This window comes from Nelumbo nucifera, chromosome 1 (assembly GCF_055504915.1).
Source record: "Nelumbo nucifera cultivar China Antique chromosome 1, China Antique-T2T, whole genome shotgun sequence".
Classification (NCBI taxonomy): domain Eukaryota; kingdom Viridiplantae; phylum Streptophyta; class Magnoliopsida; order Proteales; family Nelumbonaceae; genus Nelumbo; species Nelumbo nucifera.
Window position 1 is genome coordinate 201,009,215 of NC_142649.1, and position 19,754 is coordinate 201,028,968.

General features: G+C 37.0%; 1 protein-coding gene and 1 non-coding gene across 2 annotated transcripts; one reads left to right on the plus strand and one right to left on the minus strand.

Moving 5' to 3' along the window:
* The first annotated feature begins 1,157 nt into the window (after positions 1 to 1,157).
* Positions 1,158 to 1,228, plus strand: TRNAG-GCC (transfer RNA glycine (anticodon GCC)). The gene has a single exon. It is a non-coding gene; the product is annotated as a tRNA-Gly (tRNA).
* Positions 1,229 to 5,214: 3,986 nt separating this feature from the next.
* Positions 5,215 to 16,835, minus strand: CAT9 (cationic amino acid transporter 9). Its single transcript, XM_010277100.3, has 9 exons — positions 16,474 to 16,835; positions 9,127 to 9,539; positions 7,375 to 7,551; positions 7,013 to 7,237; positions 6,755 to 6,931; positions 6,361 to 6,597; positions 5,842 to 5,931; positions 5,626 to 5,715; positions 5,215 to 5,470 (listed from the first exon to the last, which is right to left on the minus strand). The coding sequence occupies exons 1-9, from the start codon at positions 16,739 to 16,741 to the stop codon at positions 5,417 to 5,419; spliced, it is 1,731 nt and encodes a 576-aa protein (XP_010275402.1). The 5' UTR covers positions 16,742 to 16,835; the 3' UTR covers positions 5,215 to 5,416.
* Positions 16,836 to 19,754: the final 2,919 nt, after the last annotated feature.

Genomic DNA, 19,754 nt, shown 5'->3' on the forward strand with positions numbered 1-19,754 from the left:
CCAAGAACATAAAACCCTAATCTTTGGGGGAACTTTTCGATTCCAAACTTTTTTAACTCCTCGTTATATTTCATTTTTCACAGAGAAATTATCAGAGGTAAATTTCCAAACTGAATTCATCTAATAATATCTTCTTTCCATATGTTTCTCTCTTGGTCAATCATATCATTCACTGGCATCTCCAAATTTGAAATACCTTGTGGATTAACTTTATTAATAAAAGAGGTATTGCCGGTCCACATATCATTCCAGAACTTTATAAGATTCTCATTGCCTACCTTCCAACTTGTTCCCTTCATGAGCAGATCTCTAAAAGGTAGAATATCTCTCCATTCCTATGAAATACCTTTCTTTGGATGTTTACATCTCTAATTGGGGACCGGGTCTGCTCCTCGCATCTGACGCCTCACAGGTGCCTCACGCATATCCTACCATGCATTGGGAACATCTCCCATACTTATTAGTATTATTCATAGGAGATGTTCCCAATGCATGGTGGATGTGCCTGTGAGGCACCCATTTGTGAGGAGCAGATCCCATCACCTCTAATCGAGATACCATGAGTATGAGCAAACAAAAGTAAATTTAATAGAGAAGGGGTAGGTCCAATCTGAACTGTGCTTTCATCCCACTTGCTCAGGCAGTAAGTCCTTATCCTTTCATCTTCATACTATTTCATGTGGCCACTCCTTGGCAGGACTGCTAGTAAAAAAAATCAAGTCTCGATTTGGAAAGAGTACAAATGCAAATATGTAGAGCGCAAAACCTTATATTTTGTATGTATTTGCACTGTACATATTTACATTTGTATTCTTTCCAAGCTAAGCCTAAAGTGCTTTTCCACCCACTAACCTTTATGTACGAAGCAAATGAAAAACTAAAAGACGATGAATTTATTTTTGGGATCTATATAAAGGGAAAATCTATGATATAGAAAAGATATGATATGGAAAGAGTTTTGACCAATCAAAACCCATCCATGAATATTAATAACACTTTATTTACTCCCACGTTTGTGATTTCAGTTTATTGGTCAGTTATTTTTATCATATCATAGTCGAACCCCTTCTTAAATAATGGCTGTAATTCTGTTTTGCGTTTAGTTGCTAACAGAAGAAGAGAATCATAAAAAATTATATCAACAAGTAAACAACGAAGCACTAGTGGTCTAGTGGTAGAATAGTACCCTGCCACGGTACAGACCCGGGTTCGATTCCCGGCTGGTGCAAATTTTTTCACAATATTCCCTATAAGCTTCATTTGTAGCAATTGTTTGTTTTTTATGGAAAAATAAGTTAAAAAAAAACAGGCTAAAAATTATATACGCATAAAGTGGGTAGAGCTTCTCCACACTGGGCTTTCCTGCAATCGTCCAAAGGCACCTTCCCGTTTTTTGTGTAGCCCTTGGTTCCAATCTTAAGTAATATAAATTATTACATGCCTCTCTCTTACGTTGTTAGAGACTTTTATTGTTAATGTTCTGCCATTTTTTATTTTTCAGATGGGCATAGAAGGCAAATTATTTCTTTTTCCAATAGTGATGTAATTCTCATTCACCATTTTATTGCAACAACCAGAGTATTGGTCTTCTTGAGATGGTCCCTCATAGATGTCACTAGTGATCATTCATACTTTCTTAGTATATGTATGCACTCTTCGAAGATATAGGGCTCGTTTGGCACGTTTTTCGGCTGTTTACAAGCTGGGAAAATCGATTTTCGATCTATTTCCGTTTGGCGTGTAAAAAATTTAGTTGCCAAAAGGTGGAACACTGAAAAGATGTGAAAAGCCCATTTTGGGCTGATTTTGGGAAGCTTTAAAAGAAACTTCTCACGCCTTTCGTGTTTTATTCTTATGCAAAAAGACACAGAAAGACACACATCTGCCAAACGTGCTTCAGACCGCTCAAATCTTCATACAAAAGCTCAATGCATCTTTTGACTATCATAACTACCAGAAGATGTTTCCAAAAAAACACGCCGAACAAACCCATAATTTGCATCCTTAGTTCCTTTTTTTTGCGTATGCCCATTCCAAGTTCATTACTTTTCTCCTCAGCATTACTTCTGTTGCTAACTTATCATTTAAGAGGAACTATAAGAAAGATCTTTATTTTGGGGCAGATATACCCTTAGTTATCATTTTATATGCTGACCTTATGGAAATAATTCCTTCTTTGTTTTCTCCCCAACAGTCTGTCTTGCCTATTTGTCTAAGGTATTGGGATGCTTGGTACCAATTGATTTATTCTATCTATTTTCCGGTTCTTATTATTACTGCCCAAGAACTCAGAAACTTTAATATTTAAATGATTAAATCTCTATCTTGGATAAAAGGGCTGGGAAAAGATTCAGAGATTCAGTGATGATTTTGTCTGATTGTGAGTTTCTAGTGAGATTTGGATTATTTTTGTGGATATATTGTCTGATAAACGTCGCCTGTGTTGATAGTGAATTTCTCTCTGTTCCTTGCAATTTAGGCATGTTTAGGAATGTACAAGTTAAAAATAAGTGATTATTGAATAAGTAGTTTATAAAGTATTTTCATAAAAATACTTTTATAAAAGTGTTTTATAAAAATGTTTTATAAAAATATTTTTATAAAAATGTTTTCGTAAAAGTACTTTCATAAAAGTATTTTCTTAAACTGCTCTTATGGTTTGCTAATTGACTAAATGTACCCTTATTGTACGGATAATTTTATAAGAGGTATTTTAAAGGATAAATTTCTTAAACTATCCTTATAGTTTAACTAATTTACTAATTATACCCTTACTGTTAGAAAATTAACTGATACTACCCTGTTTCAAAAACTTACCTTCACCGTTAAAATATTAACAAAAGGACTAAAATACCTATTTTGCCCTTAAATCAAATTCGAAGAATAAGGGTTTCCCTTATACCGCCTCAATTGTTTTCACTGGTTTCGAGGACGTGCAACCGCGCCGCCGTGCAACTCGAACCAGCGGCGGTAGCAACTTCCTCTTCTTCTTTTTCTTTCTCCCCTGTTTCTCCTTCCTTCTTCCTCTTCTTCTTTTTCTTTTCTTTTTTATTTTTCTTTCTCCCATGTTCTGCCACCACCGCTGCAACTCGAACCAGCCGCGGTAGCAACTTCTTCCTCTTCTTCTTTTTCTTTTTTCCCTGTTCTACTACAGGTGCTGCAACTCGAACCAGCGGCAGTCCCGTTCTCATCAAGCAATTTCATCAAGCTCGACACCGATTGCAAGTTCCAATGCAACAACCATTCCGTCTCTGTTGCCGGATACAGCCACTGCCATTCCTTTTAAAAACAGTAATCCAGTGGTCTCTCTCCCTACCGGTGAAATTGACTCTGCTACAATACGCCCATTGCCCACATCTAGTCATGGAAAACAAGTAACCGAAGTTCTTTTTTTCAGCTAAAAAAACTGATACGAAGGAAGCCTTAGGCAGAGCATGTGCGGCCACTAGAACTTCTCACTTTATGATGGTGATAAAAGAGAGAACATAGAAAACGTTGTGGCATTCTCATCCTATCTTTGGTGCCAATTCGAGAGTAAGCACGACAATCGGTACGGGTGACTGTCGTTTCCGCCATTAGTGCCGGTAGGCCTGGGACAGGGTGGCGTGATTGATGTTGTGGCTGTGTTGTGCTCCTTACTTTTGTTTTGGTTTTGATTAAATTTATCACGAAGGAAGAGGAAGGCTGATAATACTGATCAGCCGGCTATTATGCCTGACGAGAGCATTTGCTGATTCTGCCTTGCGAAGGTAGAAATGAATCTGAAGCCTATTGAGACAAGCGGCGCCAAAGGGGAGAGAGAACGAATTATAGAGTGAGACAATCTAAAACCCGGTTCCGAGCTGCAATGGGCTAGGGTAGTGAGACAAGCGGCGCCAAAGGGGAGAGAGAATGAAAGGGCCAGAGGTGAAGGGGGCAATCACCGCCGCTGGCTAAGGACCGATCGGCTCAGTAGAGGTAACATAAGTTAATTTTCAAAGAATAAGGATATACTTAGTTAATTAACTAAAGTATAAGGATAATTTAAGAAATTTACCTTATTTAAAATTCAACTCGGGATAATTTTTGGATGAAAAAATCGAATAAATACTTATTGCATAAACACTTAAAAAAGTCAGAATTTGAGCTTAAAAAAATAAACACTTATTTCTGAGTTATTTTTCAAATATCAATAAATGTTTAATGGCCTAAATAAGCACTTATTTTGAATGAGCACTCCCAAACATAACCTTAAACAGGGTGGTTCATTATCTTGCTTGTATATCTCGTGGAAAAGGTTTTTTGGATGGAGTCAGTTATCTCCTCTCTTGATGTATCTCGCCTTTGATTAATGAAATTTAGTTTATTACTAAAAAAAATCTATCTTGGCTAGCAGTATTAGGTGTTCTTTAATAATGGTTCACAGGTCCACTTATCTTGCCAAAAAATATTTTTCTCTCTCTCTCTCTCCATTGCCAACTATCCATCCATCTGGTCTCTTTTTTGTATAATATTCTCCCATTTCCCCTTTACGACCAAGATGTTCCATTTTTCTCTAGGGCCCCAAACAGACCGGTCTCCCTTGAGTATTTCATTCATATGATTTTGATCCACATGACTTTACCTATTTGGCAGGCATAGGAACACTAAGGGGGCATTCATTTTTTGGATTTTGAGAGGGGAAAGTTGGTCAATGGAATTTTGGTTTCCATTTATCAATAATCACATTTTCTTTTTTCAGATTTATGTGGAGGCCAAGGAAAGTTTATTTTTCTTGGGGGAAAATAACCCCCCCGGGCCCGAGTAAGTAATACCCATCTCTTAGGTGGGTAAATAACTTTCCCACTTAGGGGGTTGGAGGGAGTTGCCAACACTTGAATAGGACAAAAATACCGCTTTTAATAATGGATTTTTATGGCTAAAATGATCATTGCCTTATTTACTTGGAAAATAAAAGGTCATGGGAAAATGTATTACCGAGGTAAATATTTCCCAAGAAAAACTTACCCAGATAGGCCTACATGTGCCGTTTGCTTAATTGCTTTGCAAGTAGCTTCACTTGAATACTTGTCATTTCCGACCATTTTAAACGGTCTCAGCAGGAATTTTGAAAAATACCCAAAAAAATAAACTTGTATTTCTTCAATGCCATAACGAATGAGGGAGAGAATAAAGCGTATCCAGAAATTCCTGTTTGTTTTTAAGCATTCCAGAAATTGCAACAGGCGCTGTAAATTTCCTCCAATCAAACAAGAAAATGAGAACTTTGTTAATAACATTTGAGAGTTCTTTTAGGATAGCAGGAAAAAATACACCAACCTGATCAAATAGAACATGTTGCCAGATAAATTAGCTTGACAGTATATACATATACATTTTGCCACCAAACATCTCTACATGCATTCTTCTCATATCTTTCCAATGTAAAGCCCGCCGATTACAGCAAGTGATAAATGTTATGATACAACATTCCCACTGCACCATACTCTGACTTCAGAAATACAAGGCAGGACATTCATGGAATCAATAATATAGAAATACACCATAAACCCAATCAAGAGGCACAGCTATTCATAAACGTGGCTGTAATTATTAAGCTTCTTCTGAAGGTGCACGATGATAAACTATTGCCTGATGTGAACTTACCGGGTCAGCATGATATTGCCCATAAAATGCATAGATACCAACTGAAATGATGCTGAGGACAACAAATCTCAACCATGCTTCATGGTGTAACTGCAAAAGGAATCCCACATGATTATCAATCTTCCAAATCTTTCTCAACAATGTTATATTCATGATGGATTGTCAGACTGCCTATGCTAATTATGTGAATAATCAGGTCTGGTTTTAGAAGCAAACCTGAGCAAACAAGAAAATATTAAAGAAGATGCAAACAGCTGGCACAATAGGAACTCCTGGACAACGAAACCCTGATGGATCTGTGTAGACCTGAATAGAAGGAAAAATAAAGAGGCAATTTAGAGAACAGGTGAATAATGAAACAATATGATCAAATGCATGATCCATTCACAATCTTAGAAAATGCAATAGTGAACATACTCAACATTACAGCCAGTGCATCAAACATATTTCCCACTCAGGAAGAAATAGAGAACAATAAAAACAACAAAAGAACAAAAAATAAAGGAAAAGATTACAATCAAGAAGGGAATTTGATTAGATTCTATCCAATAAAGAGAAGATTAATTTGACGAAGTGGCTAGACACCAATATCATTTACTTGATTCAATCAGGACTCTCATCATATTATCAACTTATCCACATCTTAGCTATCTATTAATTATTTTAACTCTCACTAAGCTTTAAAAGAATATATGAAACATAAAGGGATAGTGTGTATACATAAATAGTACTTACCTGACGATAATGGAGAACAAGGGCACCAAGCATTGCTATTAGTATAACTATCATAAGCATGATAAATGAAGCATTGAAACGATAGCATAGCCCGGCACCGAATCCACAACAGGCAACTAAAAGAAGGCAAATGACACCTTCATTCCATGTTGAGATCCATCTTGGAGACACTTGATTTGCTGCCTTATCATTCCAACGAAGGGTTATGACACATGCTGAAACAACAGAATAACCTGTCTGCATGGGGTGGATAATGTCTATGTGAGATGCATGAGTAATTCATTTTTAATTATAGAAAAGGAAAACAAGATAAAATAAGAACCTCAACATGCATGAATAAATTTATTTCTGTTGACTATCAAAAAAAAATGTTAGGGTTAAGAGATCATCATACCAATGAGCCAACAGAAAGAATATGTGAAAGCACATGCACATTAAATAATCCTGACAAGACACCAGCAACCACACCAACCCAGACTTGGGAGTGAACAGGAGTGTGAAGTGATGGGTGTATTCTTGCAAATATGGAAGGTAGTAAACCATCTCTTCCAAGACCAAGATACAACCGAGACTGTTCATAAGAAACACTGTTAGGTTAAATCTCATGATATGCATGATCATGCATGTCAACTACATTGGAATCTGAGTATACCTGAACATACAAGCCAACCAGAAGTGTAGTAGTAAGGCCAGCAACAGCACCTATACTGATCAAAATAGAAACAAATTTCAAGCCCTTTGATGTAAAGGCTTCAGCCAAAGGAGCATCTTCACCAAGTAACTTGTAAGGAACCATCCCAGTAATCACTAAGCAGACAGCAATATATAAGACTGCACAGATGAGAAGGCTTCCAAGAATGCCTATTGGTAAATCCCTCTAAAAGTAAAAAAAAAAAGAACAAATAAAAGCAATTAGAAAGAATTAGAAAGAATCAGAAAGAGATATTACTTGTACAGAGTACTGAACATGCCTTAAATTGGGCCACCCAGAACCAAGTTTGCTAGTTTACACACCTGTGGTCTTTTAGATTCCTCGGCAGAATTAGCCACTGCATCAAATCCAACATATGCAAAAAATACTACAGTTGCTCCAGTTACTATTGCTTTAAATCCATTTGGTGCAAAAGGAGACCAATTTGATACATCAACCTCAAAAGTACCAACCAGGATGACTAAAAGAACAATTACCACCTGCAACAGGATTGGTGTTCACATGCCAGTCAAGAAAAAGTGAAAAAAAAGAAAAAGAAAAATAAACAGCTTTCATATTGGCATCATATGACAATACTTTTTAAAATGCCCCTACACTGATGTAACTGTGACCTTAGGAAGATTAAGTAGAAATGAAACACATCATGAGCACTACAGAGGTCTAATAATCCAAACAAAGAAATAATATTGCAGTAAGAAATCTTCAACTTTATGAAGTAGAAATCTTCTACTTCATCACCTACCATACAAGCAGTTTGGTCCCCTCCTATGCAGTGTAATGTCAAACTGAACTTTGATGGCAGCTCTATTGGGAACCCCGGATCTTCTGGAATAGGGGGTGTGTTTAGAGATGCGGAAGGAAAAATCCTAGCTTTGTATTCCGGTCCAATAGGTTTGGGGGACTTGCTTAGAGCTGAAGTATTGGCTCTCCTCCAGGGGCTCAGATGGGCCGAGCAATTGGGTTTTCAACAATTAGAAGTGGAGGGGGATTCCAAATTAGTAGTAGGTTGGCTGCAATCAAATAGTTTGGGAACGTGGTCCCTTAGACAACATGTAAGGGAATTATTGAGCCTCACAAGGGAACTGGGTGCACAAGTGTATTGGTCTAGGAGGTCAGCAAATGCTTTAGCTGACAACCTAGCATAACAAGGGGTGAATTGGGAGGTTTTGTTTTGTGCAGTGTTGTAAGTTAGTTGTTATACGGGTCACCTTTTACTTTAGAAGGTGACAGTTGTTCCTCTGGTTTTATCTAATGAAAGTTACCGTTTCCTATAAAAAAAAAAAAAAAAAAACAAGCATAGCTATGATAAGGATTGGTCTCTTGGATATGTTAGCCTCAAAAACTTGATTCCAGAAACATGTTTATGCACATAAAACACTAGATCATAAACTATTGAGAGAATCTCAAAGGTACTTACCGGCTAAACCACAACAACATTTTACTGGTAAAGAGACACAAGGACAGCTTATTCAAGGTATAAATAACAGAAGATACTGCACATGCTCCTCAATAAGGGACACAAAGGCTGCCCCCAATCAACCCTCCCCACAAAAATAAAAGCCCAAAATACAAAACTCAGAACCATACCATGAGGGGTTCCCAAAAAAACAGCCCATACCCATTGACATTCTATCAAGGCATCGATAATTTTTTGGTACAAATAGTGAAACCTGGAGCAGGGTACAGAGGGAACTCTTGCACCAATACCTTTTTCCTCTTGGTTTTCACGGCACTAGTTAACTATTCAAATAACCATATTCAAAATGTTCATCTTATAAGAGTTCTTTTTCCTGAACTCACCACATTGTCTCTGAGGAATACAAAGGATACAGTGGCTCAGATAATAGATCAACTTAAAAGATAGCAGATCTCCTTATGCAACACATTGGATGATGAATACCATCCCCTAGCACATGCAACACATCATTAGCCATTCATATCTATGTCCTACTGAGCAGTTACTATAAAGTACTTATAAAGTCATACTTTGCATTACAGGCACAATGCTTTGAAGGATAATCAGGGGAAAAAAGGTTCTTTGATAAAGGAGTAACCTTTGTCATTGTCATGAAAGAATTCAATGCAGATGATTCTCTCACACCCCTGCATAAAATTATTGTCAAGAGTGCAAAGAGAATTGGAGCCAATATATTGATTGATAGAGCTCCTCCAAAGAACTCTTTGCCCCCGTGTCCAATCCAACTTGGAATGTTCTCTCTGAAGATTGGGAATAACTCTAATATTGTCACAAGATAACTAGCTAAGCTTCGTGCTATGCTCGCTGCTCCAATATGGTAGTCAAGCATCAGTTGTGTGAAAACAAGAAAAGCAGTGAGCTCATTGAAAGCTGTGTATGTATACAAGTATGCTCCTCCGACAACAGCAGGAAAGCGGGAAGCTAATTCGGCATAACAAAGTGCATTTAGCATGCACGCCACCCCAGCAAGAATAAAGCTAATTGTGACACCTGCATTAAAACAGTTAAATATAGAGAGCAGATTACTACAAAAGCAAGCATCCTATCAATTGAATGCATTTTGATGCAGGACCCACCTAAATAGCAGCTAATCAGGTGGCTAAAATGGGTACTAAGAAAGGTGAAAAAACAGGCTACAAATCCCTTAGCTTGTCAGTTTGAAACTTATCCTTGATTTGCACAACAAAGTAGGCTGGACAGAACTTAAAGAAATTAAATAACTAATAAACAAGTGAAAGCAGAAATCATAAATGGGTGAAGATGAGTGTAGAGTTGATAGGTTTGTAAGTAAAGAACCGGTGATGAAAGCTGCTGTACCACTTAGAGAGACATTTAACAAAAGATAGCAGAAAATTAAGTAGGCCGTAATGGATTCAGCACCATTATGCTTCTTGATGCAGATATTGAAACAAAGAAAGAATTCATAGAGAAATAAACCACTTTCCAATTTCTAAACCAATTTTAGAATTTTTGGATGATAGGGATATTGGTATTTTTTAATTTTTAAATTTACTATTTAATTGATGGTATCTTAGAAATAGGATTTTAAGTTTTCTAGTAATTAACTGTTATTTCAAAATTACCATTTCTGGTAATTTTCCAACTTATTATTTATAGTAATTATTGTATTTGCTATTTATAGTAAGAGCATGATTTATCATTTTTATTAATTTTTGGCATTTCAAGAAAAGTGTTATTAGAGTTATTTTAAGAGTTAGAGTCCTTATTTAAGTGTCCCTATGGATTTGTCTAAGTTTAAAGCAATTAGAACTTTTAGAAGTTGCTTTGGGTCAGTTTCTGAGTCCAAATTGGACTATTGGAACTACAAAGGGATGTCCAAATTCTTATAGTGAGTCTATAAATAGAAACATTATAATTGACAAAAGAGAGTTGATTTATGAAATAAAGTTTGTTTTAGTGAATTCTGGTTCATCATCATCCAAGCCTTATTCCAACCATATGGGGTCGGCTATATGAATCTTGTTTCACCAATCCATTCTATTTAATGCCATATCCATTGTTAAATTATTGGTGCTTACATCTTTTTTTACTACTTCAACCCATGTCCTTTTCGGAGCCCCTTTCCCTTCTAGCCTCTTCAACTTGTAACAAATCATTTCTACAGGTGCTGTTGATGGCCTTCTATCCTTTTTAGTTTTTCCACTCATCCATCCCAGCATACACATTTATGCCAGAGTCATTTTCTAGACATGTTTCTCAACTGCCCAACACTTTGCTCCATACGGCATAGTTGGCCTTATAATTGTTTTGAAGAATTTTCCTTTTAACCCAAGTGGTACTCACCTATCACATATAACTCTAGATGCATCCCTCCATTTTGCCCACCATGCTCTAATTCCATGGTCAACATCCTCAATCTCTCTCTTGTTATGAATTATCATTTATCAAACCAAACAAAAAAGGTCACATTGAGTTATCTCTTGGTCTCCAATCCTATGTGTACCCTGATTTGCACTCCCATTGTTATCTATACTATCTATAAAAGAGCGAATGCCCTTTTTTTCTGGAATTTTCACTGGACATTTTCTACCCCTCTTATCTAAGCATATAGTGGGCACAAAGAGGGCATATATGTCATTTACTCTCACTTCAGAAACTGCCCACTTATAACCGTTCAAAAACTGTTCACTTATAACCGTTCAGAAACTGCCACGTGCAAATGCACATACATGTTTACTAGTTAAATTACGTGCCATATATTCAATTTTAGTCCTACTTACATTAAATCCTCTTGCTTCTAAGGCATTTTCTCCATAAGTTTAATTTTGCATTAAATCCTTCATTAGTTTCATCAATTAAGATGATGTCATCAGTAAACAATATGCACCATGGGACCTCCTCCTGAATATGTTTAGAATCCATGACCAGTGCAAATAAATAAGGGCTAACCAGCTAAGTGCTGAACCTTGGTGAAGGCCCATTGTAATGTAAAATCTGATGCCTCTCCTATAAGTGTTCTAACATTGGCTGTTGCACCATCATACATATTCTTAATTGGGACTATAAACCTTTTTTTTTTGATAGATAGAAAGTCTATAAACCTATTTTTAACCCCCTTTCTTTTCCAAAACCCATCATATTATCTCTCTAGGAACTCTATCATATGCTTTCTCTATGAACACCATATGGAGATCTCTTTTTTTCTCTCTAAACTTTCCAATCAATTTTCTCCAAAAAAAAAAGATAGCTTCCATGTCTCTGATATACTTGTTTCATAATGTGGGTCATGAGCTTAATTCCTCGATAGTCATTACAAGTTTACAACTTTGTTGCCAGGAATTTTTCTCTCTATTCCCCCTCCCTCTCACCTATTTCTTCTACTAAGTGATATATCTCTTTGATATTTACCCCAACAACAAGAGCTTGTTTCCTTTTTTTTAATCTCTTGCTCATTCTTTGATGGACAGCAAGCTGTCTTCTTGCTTCTCCGTCCCTATTCTCATCCTTAGTCACATAAAGCCCCTCCTTCACCCCACAAAGCTCACCACTAAACCTGAAATTTGTAGGACCCCTACAATGTCTTACATCATTTCTCCAGGATAAAGCATTAAAAGATAAAATTGCAAGAGCAATTCAAATTCATTGCTTCATTCATCAATTTCTTAAAAAGAGTTTTTGCATAGATTTATATAGTGAATTCAAAATATCTCTTTTGAAATTACAATATATTTAATTTCCTAAATAATGAGACTAAGAGAGAAATACTTGTTAGAAAATAATCATTTAGATCCTTCAAACACTCAGATAATCTTGAGGAACTAAAGATTTGACTATAAGAATCTTGAGAAGATTTGATTGAGAGTGAATCTTTTGTATATCACACAGGATCCACATAAGTTGTAAAGTTGGTAGTGTCAACTTCTTAGGCTTACTGGAATGGACTCAATGTTGTTGACCCTTGGAGCAACCCATACATTCATTAGGCTAGAATTTGTTGAATACATCAGCATCTGTGAAAATTTGACTATGGGCCCACCCATACAGACACTAGAAAGCCCATACAAATCTAGAGGAAGGATTGAGTTTCACTTCCCTTTCCTCAACCTTTGGTTTTGCACCACATTCCACGCATTATAAATTCTTAAAAGTTAGAACATTCTGAAGCTCTTTTGCATGTATCCTTAAAAGCGTATGAAGTACCAGCAATGCCACTTCTTGGATTCTAAAGCTCTCCCACATTATATTGTGGAAATCTACAGTTGCAATTATCAGGGGAAAAACCACTGGTTATCATTTCCTACTTTACCAATTAAAATGCTTCTGTGACAATTATAACATTATCGTAAAATCATTTGCTTGTGTTTAACCCAATATTACCTTCAGGAAAAGAATGAAATTAACAAAGTTGACTCCTCAATTTGTCTTTAATAGTGAAAGTAGAATATAATTTGAGGAGATAAACATTAAAGCCAATTGATCTCTACAAGACAAGAATTCTAGCTTCCCAAGCCAACAGAATAGATAGGACAACCTGATAGAGGGGGGATCAGAGTCTAATTTCAATTTATGATATTTTTATTGACTCCACTGATGAAGCACCTCTAATATCTTTACAGGTCCTGTAGCCACATGTGGAGTACATTGTGAAGAAATGGGTCTACAATTTTTCAGGTGGTTGGGAATCTAAGTTTGGGATCTTAAATATAAACAAGATCAAGCTTAAAGTTTTTAAGCTAGAACACTGGTGATGCAGCAGACACGTCTCGAGGGCCTACCCTCAATGCAACATTCCCCCCAATACCTTCCCTGGTTAGGGAATCAACAAGAAAATTAACTGATCTTTTAATTCATTTGAATAATACAAAGTGGTTGCACCTGTTGCATGGACATAGACACAGGAATCAGAATCTGATGTGTGTTCGTGACTCTATTCAGCAAGAGGAAAAAACTTGGACTTGGGGAAACATCCAAAATTAGCATTTATTGTCAAAACTTTTTTGGTAGTAAAAAATAAAAATTTTATTAAAATAAGATAGAAGAGTACAAGGAAGGAGACAAGAAGTCACCCGAGAGGAGAAGAAACCCTACACCCAACTAAACAACTCACCGGCTCCTACAACACAAAACCCACCATTGGCACCCAAGCCACCAAACAAAGTAAAAACCAATACATAAATAACTCTTAAACAATAATGATACAAAATCATCCCAAAAACAGACCCAATTCCCTTTGAACAAAACTACCACCCAAAACCAAGAAAAAGAGAACACCACAACCCAGAATCAACCACCACCAATCACTAACCAAAACTTACTTCCTTAATCAGCAGCAACAGAGGCATTTATCGGAACCTCATTAGACCTCTTGAAGACTTTTTCGACTTTCTTCAACTTTCTGTTAGGCTCCATCCCAAACACACAAATCCTTTGAATCTTGCAAATACTTTTAAGATTGGAATAACTTGATTGTGTTCACACCTTTTAAAACGTTTCAGTGCATTAAGATTCTTCTTACACTCCTTCACCTGCTTAGAACTGCCATTAATCCTTTCCAGCTCCAAAACCACATTCTTTTCAAATGTCTTCAACTCAACTCTCCTCATTTGTTCTTTATTATTCACTCCAACATTTTTATTAAACCCCAGTGCATCTAGAACCTCTTGCTCCTTCAAAATTGAATCAACCCCATCATAAACCAGTTTCTCTTGCTCCCTCTCCCTCCAACTTTTTAAATGCCTTCTTTGCAAAATCTTCACCCCCTATAAAAAATAGCCCCAATGTTTTGTTCACCTCCACCTCACTATTCACAATAGTCTCCAAATTGATCGATCTTTCAATTGCATGTGTTTCATCCATCTTTATCTCCTCATTCTGATAATCTTCCTCCACTGCACCTTCTCCTTGCTCACCAGAATCCTCCATCGGTTTAGTTCTCCTTTTATAGATCCATATGCTTCCTCCTTACCCTTCCCGTTCAACTCTTCTTCTACGTCACTACTTTCTCTCCCACCTCCCCTCTCGTTTTGTTCTCCAATTTGACCCTTCTTTTCTTCAACCCATGCTGGTTTACAGCCACCACTAGCTTTCTCCCCTTCATCCAAATCCCCATCAAACAGTAACACCTCCCATACCTCCTCCCCCATCTCATTTACACCTAGGGGTGTAAACAGATCGAATTCGAATCGGATCAGGCAATATCCGAATTCGAATCCGATTAAAAAATTCGATATTCGAATTCAAATCCGACTAAATATTCGAATATTCGATTCAATTCGAATTCGACTAATTAATTATTTTAAATAATTAATAAATATATAAAATAAATATTATATATATATAAAGTAAATAAATATATAAATTATTTATATAATTTAATTATTATATATATAAATTATATAAAACATTTACAAATTTTATATATTATATATAAAAATTAAATAATGGGTCGAATTTGGATATTTATCGAATCGAATCAGGTCATATCCGAATTCGAATCCGATTAGCTATTCGGTATGAATAGGATATCTGAATTCGATTCGATTATGTCGAATCTCAAATTCGAAATCGGATTTCCGAATACCGTTGACACCCCTATTTACACCCTCCCCAATGGCTCTATCAACACCCAACCCCTCTTCCACTTTCTCGTTATCTTCCTTTTCCTCTTTCTCCCAAACAATATGAATTCCCCTGTCTTCTCAAAATCAGATAATACTTACTTGTCCTTGATAGTTGTCTTCAAAATCGTTTAAATTTACATTGCCACCTCCCACATTAATCCCAACAGCTATAGATATTCTGATTCTTCAAAATCCTTACAACCATCATTGTCTTCTACAAACTTCATCTGCACCCCCTCTTTCTGTTGGCATTCTTTGGACTTTCTTTCCTTCTCCTCCTGAAACTTTCTTGCTGGTCACTTCTTCTTCTATCCATATCTCACTCCCTCTGCTCTTTTCCATAGGTTTGTCCCTGTAAATGAACTTAGTCACACAGCAAACAAAATGATTTCTTTTACAATCTCTACCTACATTGTAAAAGTGTTTCAGCCTACTTTTAGTAGAAGTCTTTTCTCAAGAATCCAACATCGATGCTTGATCCACTTAGGAAAGTCCTTTTCACACTCAGTGGCTGTTGGCAATGAATAATTGCCAACCCTAATTACAAGTCCCCAGCCAACCAAATAGAAAACACCCCAAGTACAGGTAAAATGTTTGAAATCCTACTGAAGAATGAAATTGTACTATTTTCTACCCAACTCAACAGTTTGCAGAACTAGTGTAATCCCTGGAATATTTTGTTGTTGATGCAAATTTCAATGAAGAAAGCGTTATCTCTCTAGATTGCAACCGATCTTCGTCAAGCATCGACAAATTATGGAGATAATAGTTCTCAAATGTGTGATATATTGATATTGTAAAAGGATGTCCTGCAGTTTCTGTAGAATAAGAGCTTCTAGGTGTTACTCATAGATACTTGGTAAGGTAATGATGATAATCTTTTATTCCCCTGGTTCATGCTATGCAGAAAAATAATGAAAAGGAAAAGAACAAAAAAAAAATTATATTTGCTGGTAAACTGACGAGAAAATTAAGACCAAATGTAGTAAAATGTCTCCCAATGAATGATCCCAATAATGATGTACAGAAGCATCCAAATTAAAGTTAAACAGAAAATTGGGTGCAAAACAAAAACAAGTATGTTTTGAAGAAGTCACGACAGAAGCCACTCCTAGCACATAATTTAAAGAAAAATATACTCCTCGAATCATACAGGATCAGATACTATAGAAGATAACTGACATATAGCATGTATTCGATAATACAACATGAAGATAGGAACTGAAATCATCGCAACAACGAATTTAAGAAGCCAACAAAATTAAGTCAAACCATTCCCGAAGAGGTAAACGAAGAGATTAAAAACATAAGATGAGAAGACAAAAGGAAAAGCACGAAACTACCTGGTCCAGCATCGCGAGCAACGGTCCCCGTGACGACGAAGATTCCAGCACCGATCGATGCGCCGATACCGAGCAGGATGAGATCGAAAAGACCAAGACGACGAACGAGGCCTTCACCGGAGGGAGTACGGATGTAAGTATCCGATGAAGAACCGGTTAGGGTTTTGGTTCTGAGAGCTGAAGACAAAAAAATTGCGAACCAAGATGACGACTTGGAAGAAGCAGCTGCAGCATCATCATCGTCTACGTAGGCGTTCCGCACACCCATCTCAGAAGAATTCGGAGTTCGGACAATGAAAAGAAACGAAAGCAAACGTGGAAAATGAATAGAGGGCCGATACCAGGAGGACGGGATAGAGTTGACAATTAAGCACGTGAACTAAAATACTGCTCATCTAGATGCATTCGCGGGAATGTTCAGATCTGCTTGTTGGTGGGTCCCGGACAAGGCATGGGCCCGCTACGCTTGTTGTCTTGAATCTCGGAGCCAGAGCCGGTCGGATTTCCGGCGGCCGAATAACGGCGAGGAAGGCTTCATTTTTTTTTTTTTTAATCTTTTTTTTTGAGAAGAAGACACAGGGCTTAATTCGCGGCTCTATGGGTTTGGGCCCATAAAGGCCAAAATTGCAATATGGGCCATTGCTAATCAATTTTTTTTTAACCGATTGGAGTTCAGGATCCAATCGGTATATAATGCACATTCATTGCTACCCGTATAAAGATAAAAGGGGTCTTAAATCCCTCTAAATACCTTGCACTGCCTACTAATTTGGGTAGATCTAAAGCTGCCGTGTTTAATAACATCCTTGAGAGGATTGCCCGGTATGATCGCTGGAAAAGAAGTGCTTATCAAATCTGTCCTTACAGCAATCTATACAATGTCATGTTTCTTAGGCTGAGTTTGGAAAGAGTATAAATGCAAATATGTACTGTGTAAATACATATAAAATAATGTAAAATATGAGATTTTATACTCTATATATTTGCATTTGTACTCCTTCCAAACTGAGTCTTAGGCTGTGCTTGGAAACGATGCAAATGGAGTGTAAATCCCGGTTCAGGGTAAATTTGCACTCTGATTCACTTTTGCCTGTGTTTGGAAACATTACATTCATGCATTGACAAATGACAGACCAATGCATATTTACATTGCTAATAAGATGTAAAAGTACATCAATAAAAAAAAGAAGTAAATTTGCATTCAAGTAGGCTTTTGATAAAAAAAAATGAGAATGTGCTTTATTGAAATTCATGTTTAAATCCATTACAACTAAAAGTTTGTTTGGTAAGAAGGTAAATTTGTCTGTGCAAAACTAACCAACTTTACAATTTATATGAACCGTTTTACACTCTACATATTTGCATTCACACTTATTTGCATCATTTCCGATCGCAGCCTTAATCCCAAATCCATTTGTGACAAATTGCAGCTCTGTAGAGAAAATTTTAGTAGGGCAAGAACTTTAATGGGAATTAAAAAAAAAAGTCATTGGATAAACTGGAATCTAATTTGCAAGAACAAGTTGAATGGAAGATTAAGTTTCAAAGACCCTTACTCTTTTAACACAGCCTTGGTATCCAAGTTGGCCTAGAGGGAAGCTTATGGGGGGAGATAATCTCTACCAAGTACATAGAAAGTAAAGATTTCCTTAGGTTGCATTTGTTTTAGGTGTAAATTCAATTTTACACCAATGGGAACCAGTTTAGTTGTCGATGGAAATTGGGACCGGTAGATTTTGAAAATTTACACCGACTATGTTTGGTTGTCAAGGTGTAAATTTGGTGAGATGGGAGCTACTGACGAAACCTAAGATGGGAGCTACTGTAGTCGACACAGAAGGAGGAGGGAAGCAGAGGAAGAAGAAAAAAAAAGGAGGAGAAGAGAGAAAGAGAGAGAACGAAAGAGAGACAGATGGAGAGAGAAAGGTCGGAGGTGGGTTCACAGATTTGCCGTTGCAACTGGTTGTAGTGGCGGTGACGGAATAGAAAAAGAAAAAAAAGGGGGAAGGAGAAGAAGAGAGAGAGAGAGAGAGATCTCATATTTTCGTTGTAACTGGGTTTTGTCACTACTGCCCTGGGTTCAGATATGCCCTAGGAGAGAGGAATCTCATACTGCCGCCACCGCCCTGGGAGAGAGAAATCTCATACTGCCACTGCCGCTGCTGGGTTTTCCTTCTGGATGTTTGACAAAGACAAACGAGAAAAAAAAACAACAAGAAAGAGACGTTAGTTTTATACCGACAATTTCGATGTATATTTTACATTGATTATCGGTATAAAAAATTTAAAAATTAGTTTTACACCAATTTACGGTGTAAAATTACACACTTTCCAAACACGTGTAAAATCGAACCGGGGTGTAAATTTTACCCCGGTTCGATTTTCCACCCCAAACAAACGTGGCCTTAGAGATTCTCTCCCTAAGAAAGGTTTGTGGGGGGTGGAAAGCATTCCATTCTTGAAGGTGAAATTCAAGAGTAGGTGTATCTATTTGGGATGACCCTTGGCTCCCTTCCCTTAAGGGCGAAAGAATCCCTTAGCCCCAAATGAGGCCCTGGATTCCCAACTGAAGTTAATGATCTTATTGACCAACACAATAGAAACTGGAAAGAGCAAGTTGTTCATTCCCTTTTTTGTTGATGTGTTCACAAACCAATTTCGTCATTATGAACCTTTCCCCCTTGTTTGAGGCTGATAGTGAAGAAAGAAACTTGAAAAAAAAAATCAATTGGAGGAAGTTGTGGAACATTCCAGTTGAACCAAATGTTAAATCCTTTATTTGGAAAGCAGTTCATTAGAGCCTAGTTATGTGTGCTCTAACCTCAGTAAAAGAAGGTTATTGCCTTTCAATACCTGTTGGAATAAATGTGTTTAGTGACGTATTCCCAAAGGCCAGCCCATGATAAAGATGATTGTTTTGGGGGAAATGCATTCTTTTTAGCACAGATAATTTTGTTTCAACCACAAATTGTCTCGAATTTAGTTCATGTATACTCTCTTTCCATCTCCCCATACACTTTCTATCTTGTACTTGCCACCCAATCATTATAGGTATAAGCATTGAGAAACATAAGAATATATCTTGTACTTGCCATCCACTGAGACTACTGTGGAAAGCCTAGAATTATATAGGTTTGATCCCATACCTCCCTTTTTTTTTTTGAATAAACAAACAAAGAAGGATCTATTCAATGAAACAACAGTACATCAAGGAGTTAGGAACCTGGAGCTACCACCATCAGACTGAGCCAAGGACCTTTACCAATTAGGGCAGTTAAAAC

Bases quoted from the DNA above. Each gene is read 5' to 3' on its own strand.
- CAT9 (XM_010277100.3), bottom strand. From the start codon at position 16,741: ATGGGTGTGCGGAACGCCTACGTAGACGATGATGATGCTGCAGCTGCT. The intron at 7,552-9,126 runs GTTACTCCTTTA...ATCCTGTTGCAG, and splicing joins CTTTCATGACAATGACAAAG to GTGGTAATTGTTCTTTTAGT. The intron at 5,932-6,360 runs GTAAGTACTATT...CCTTCTATTCAG, and splicing joins TTGTTCTCCATTATCGTCAG to GTCTACACAGATCCATCAGG.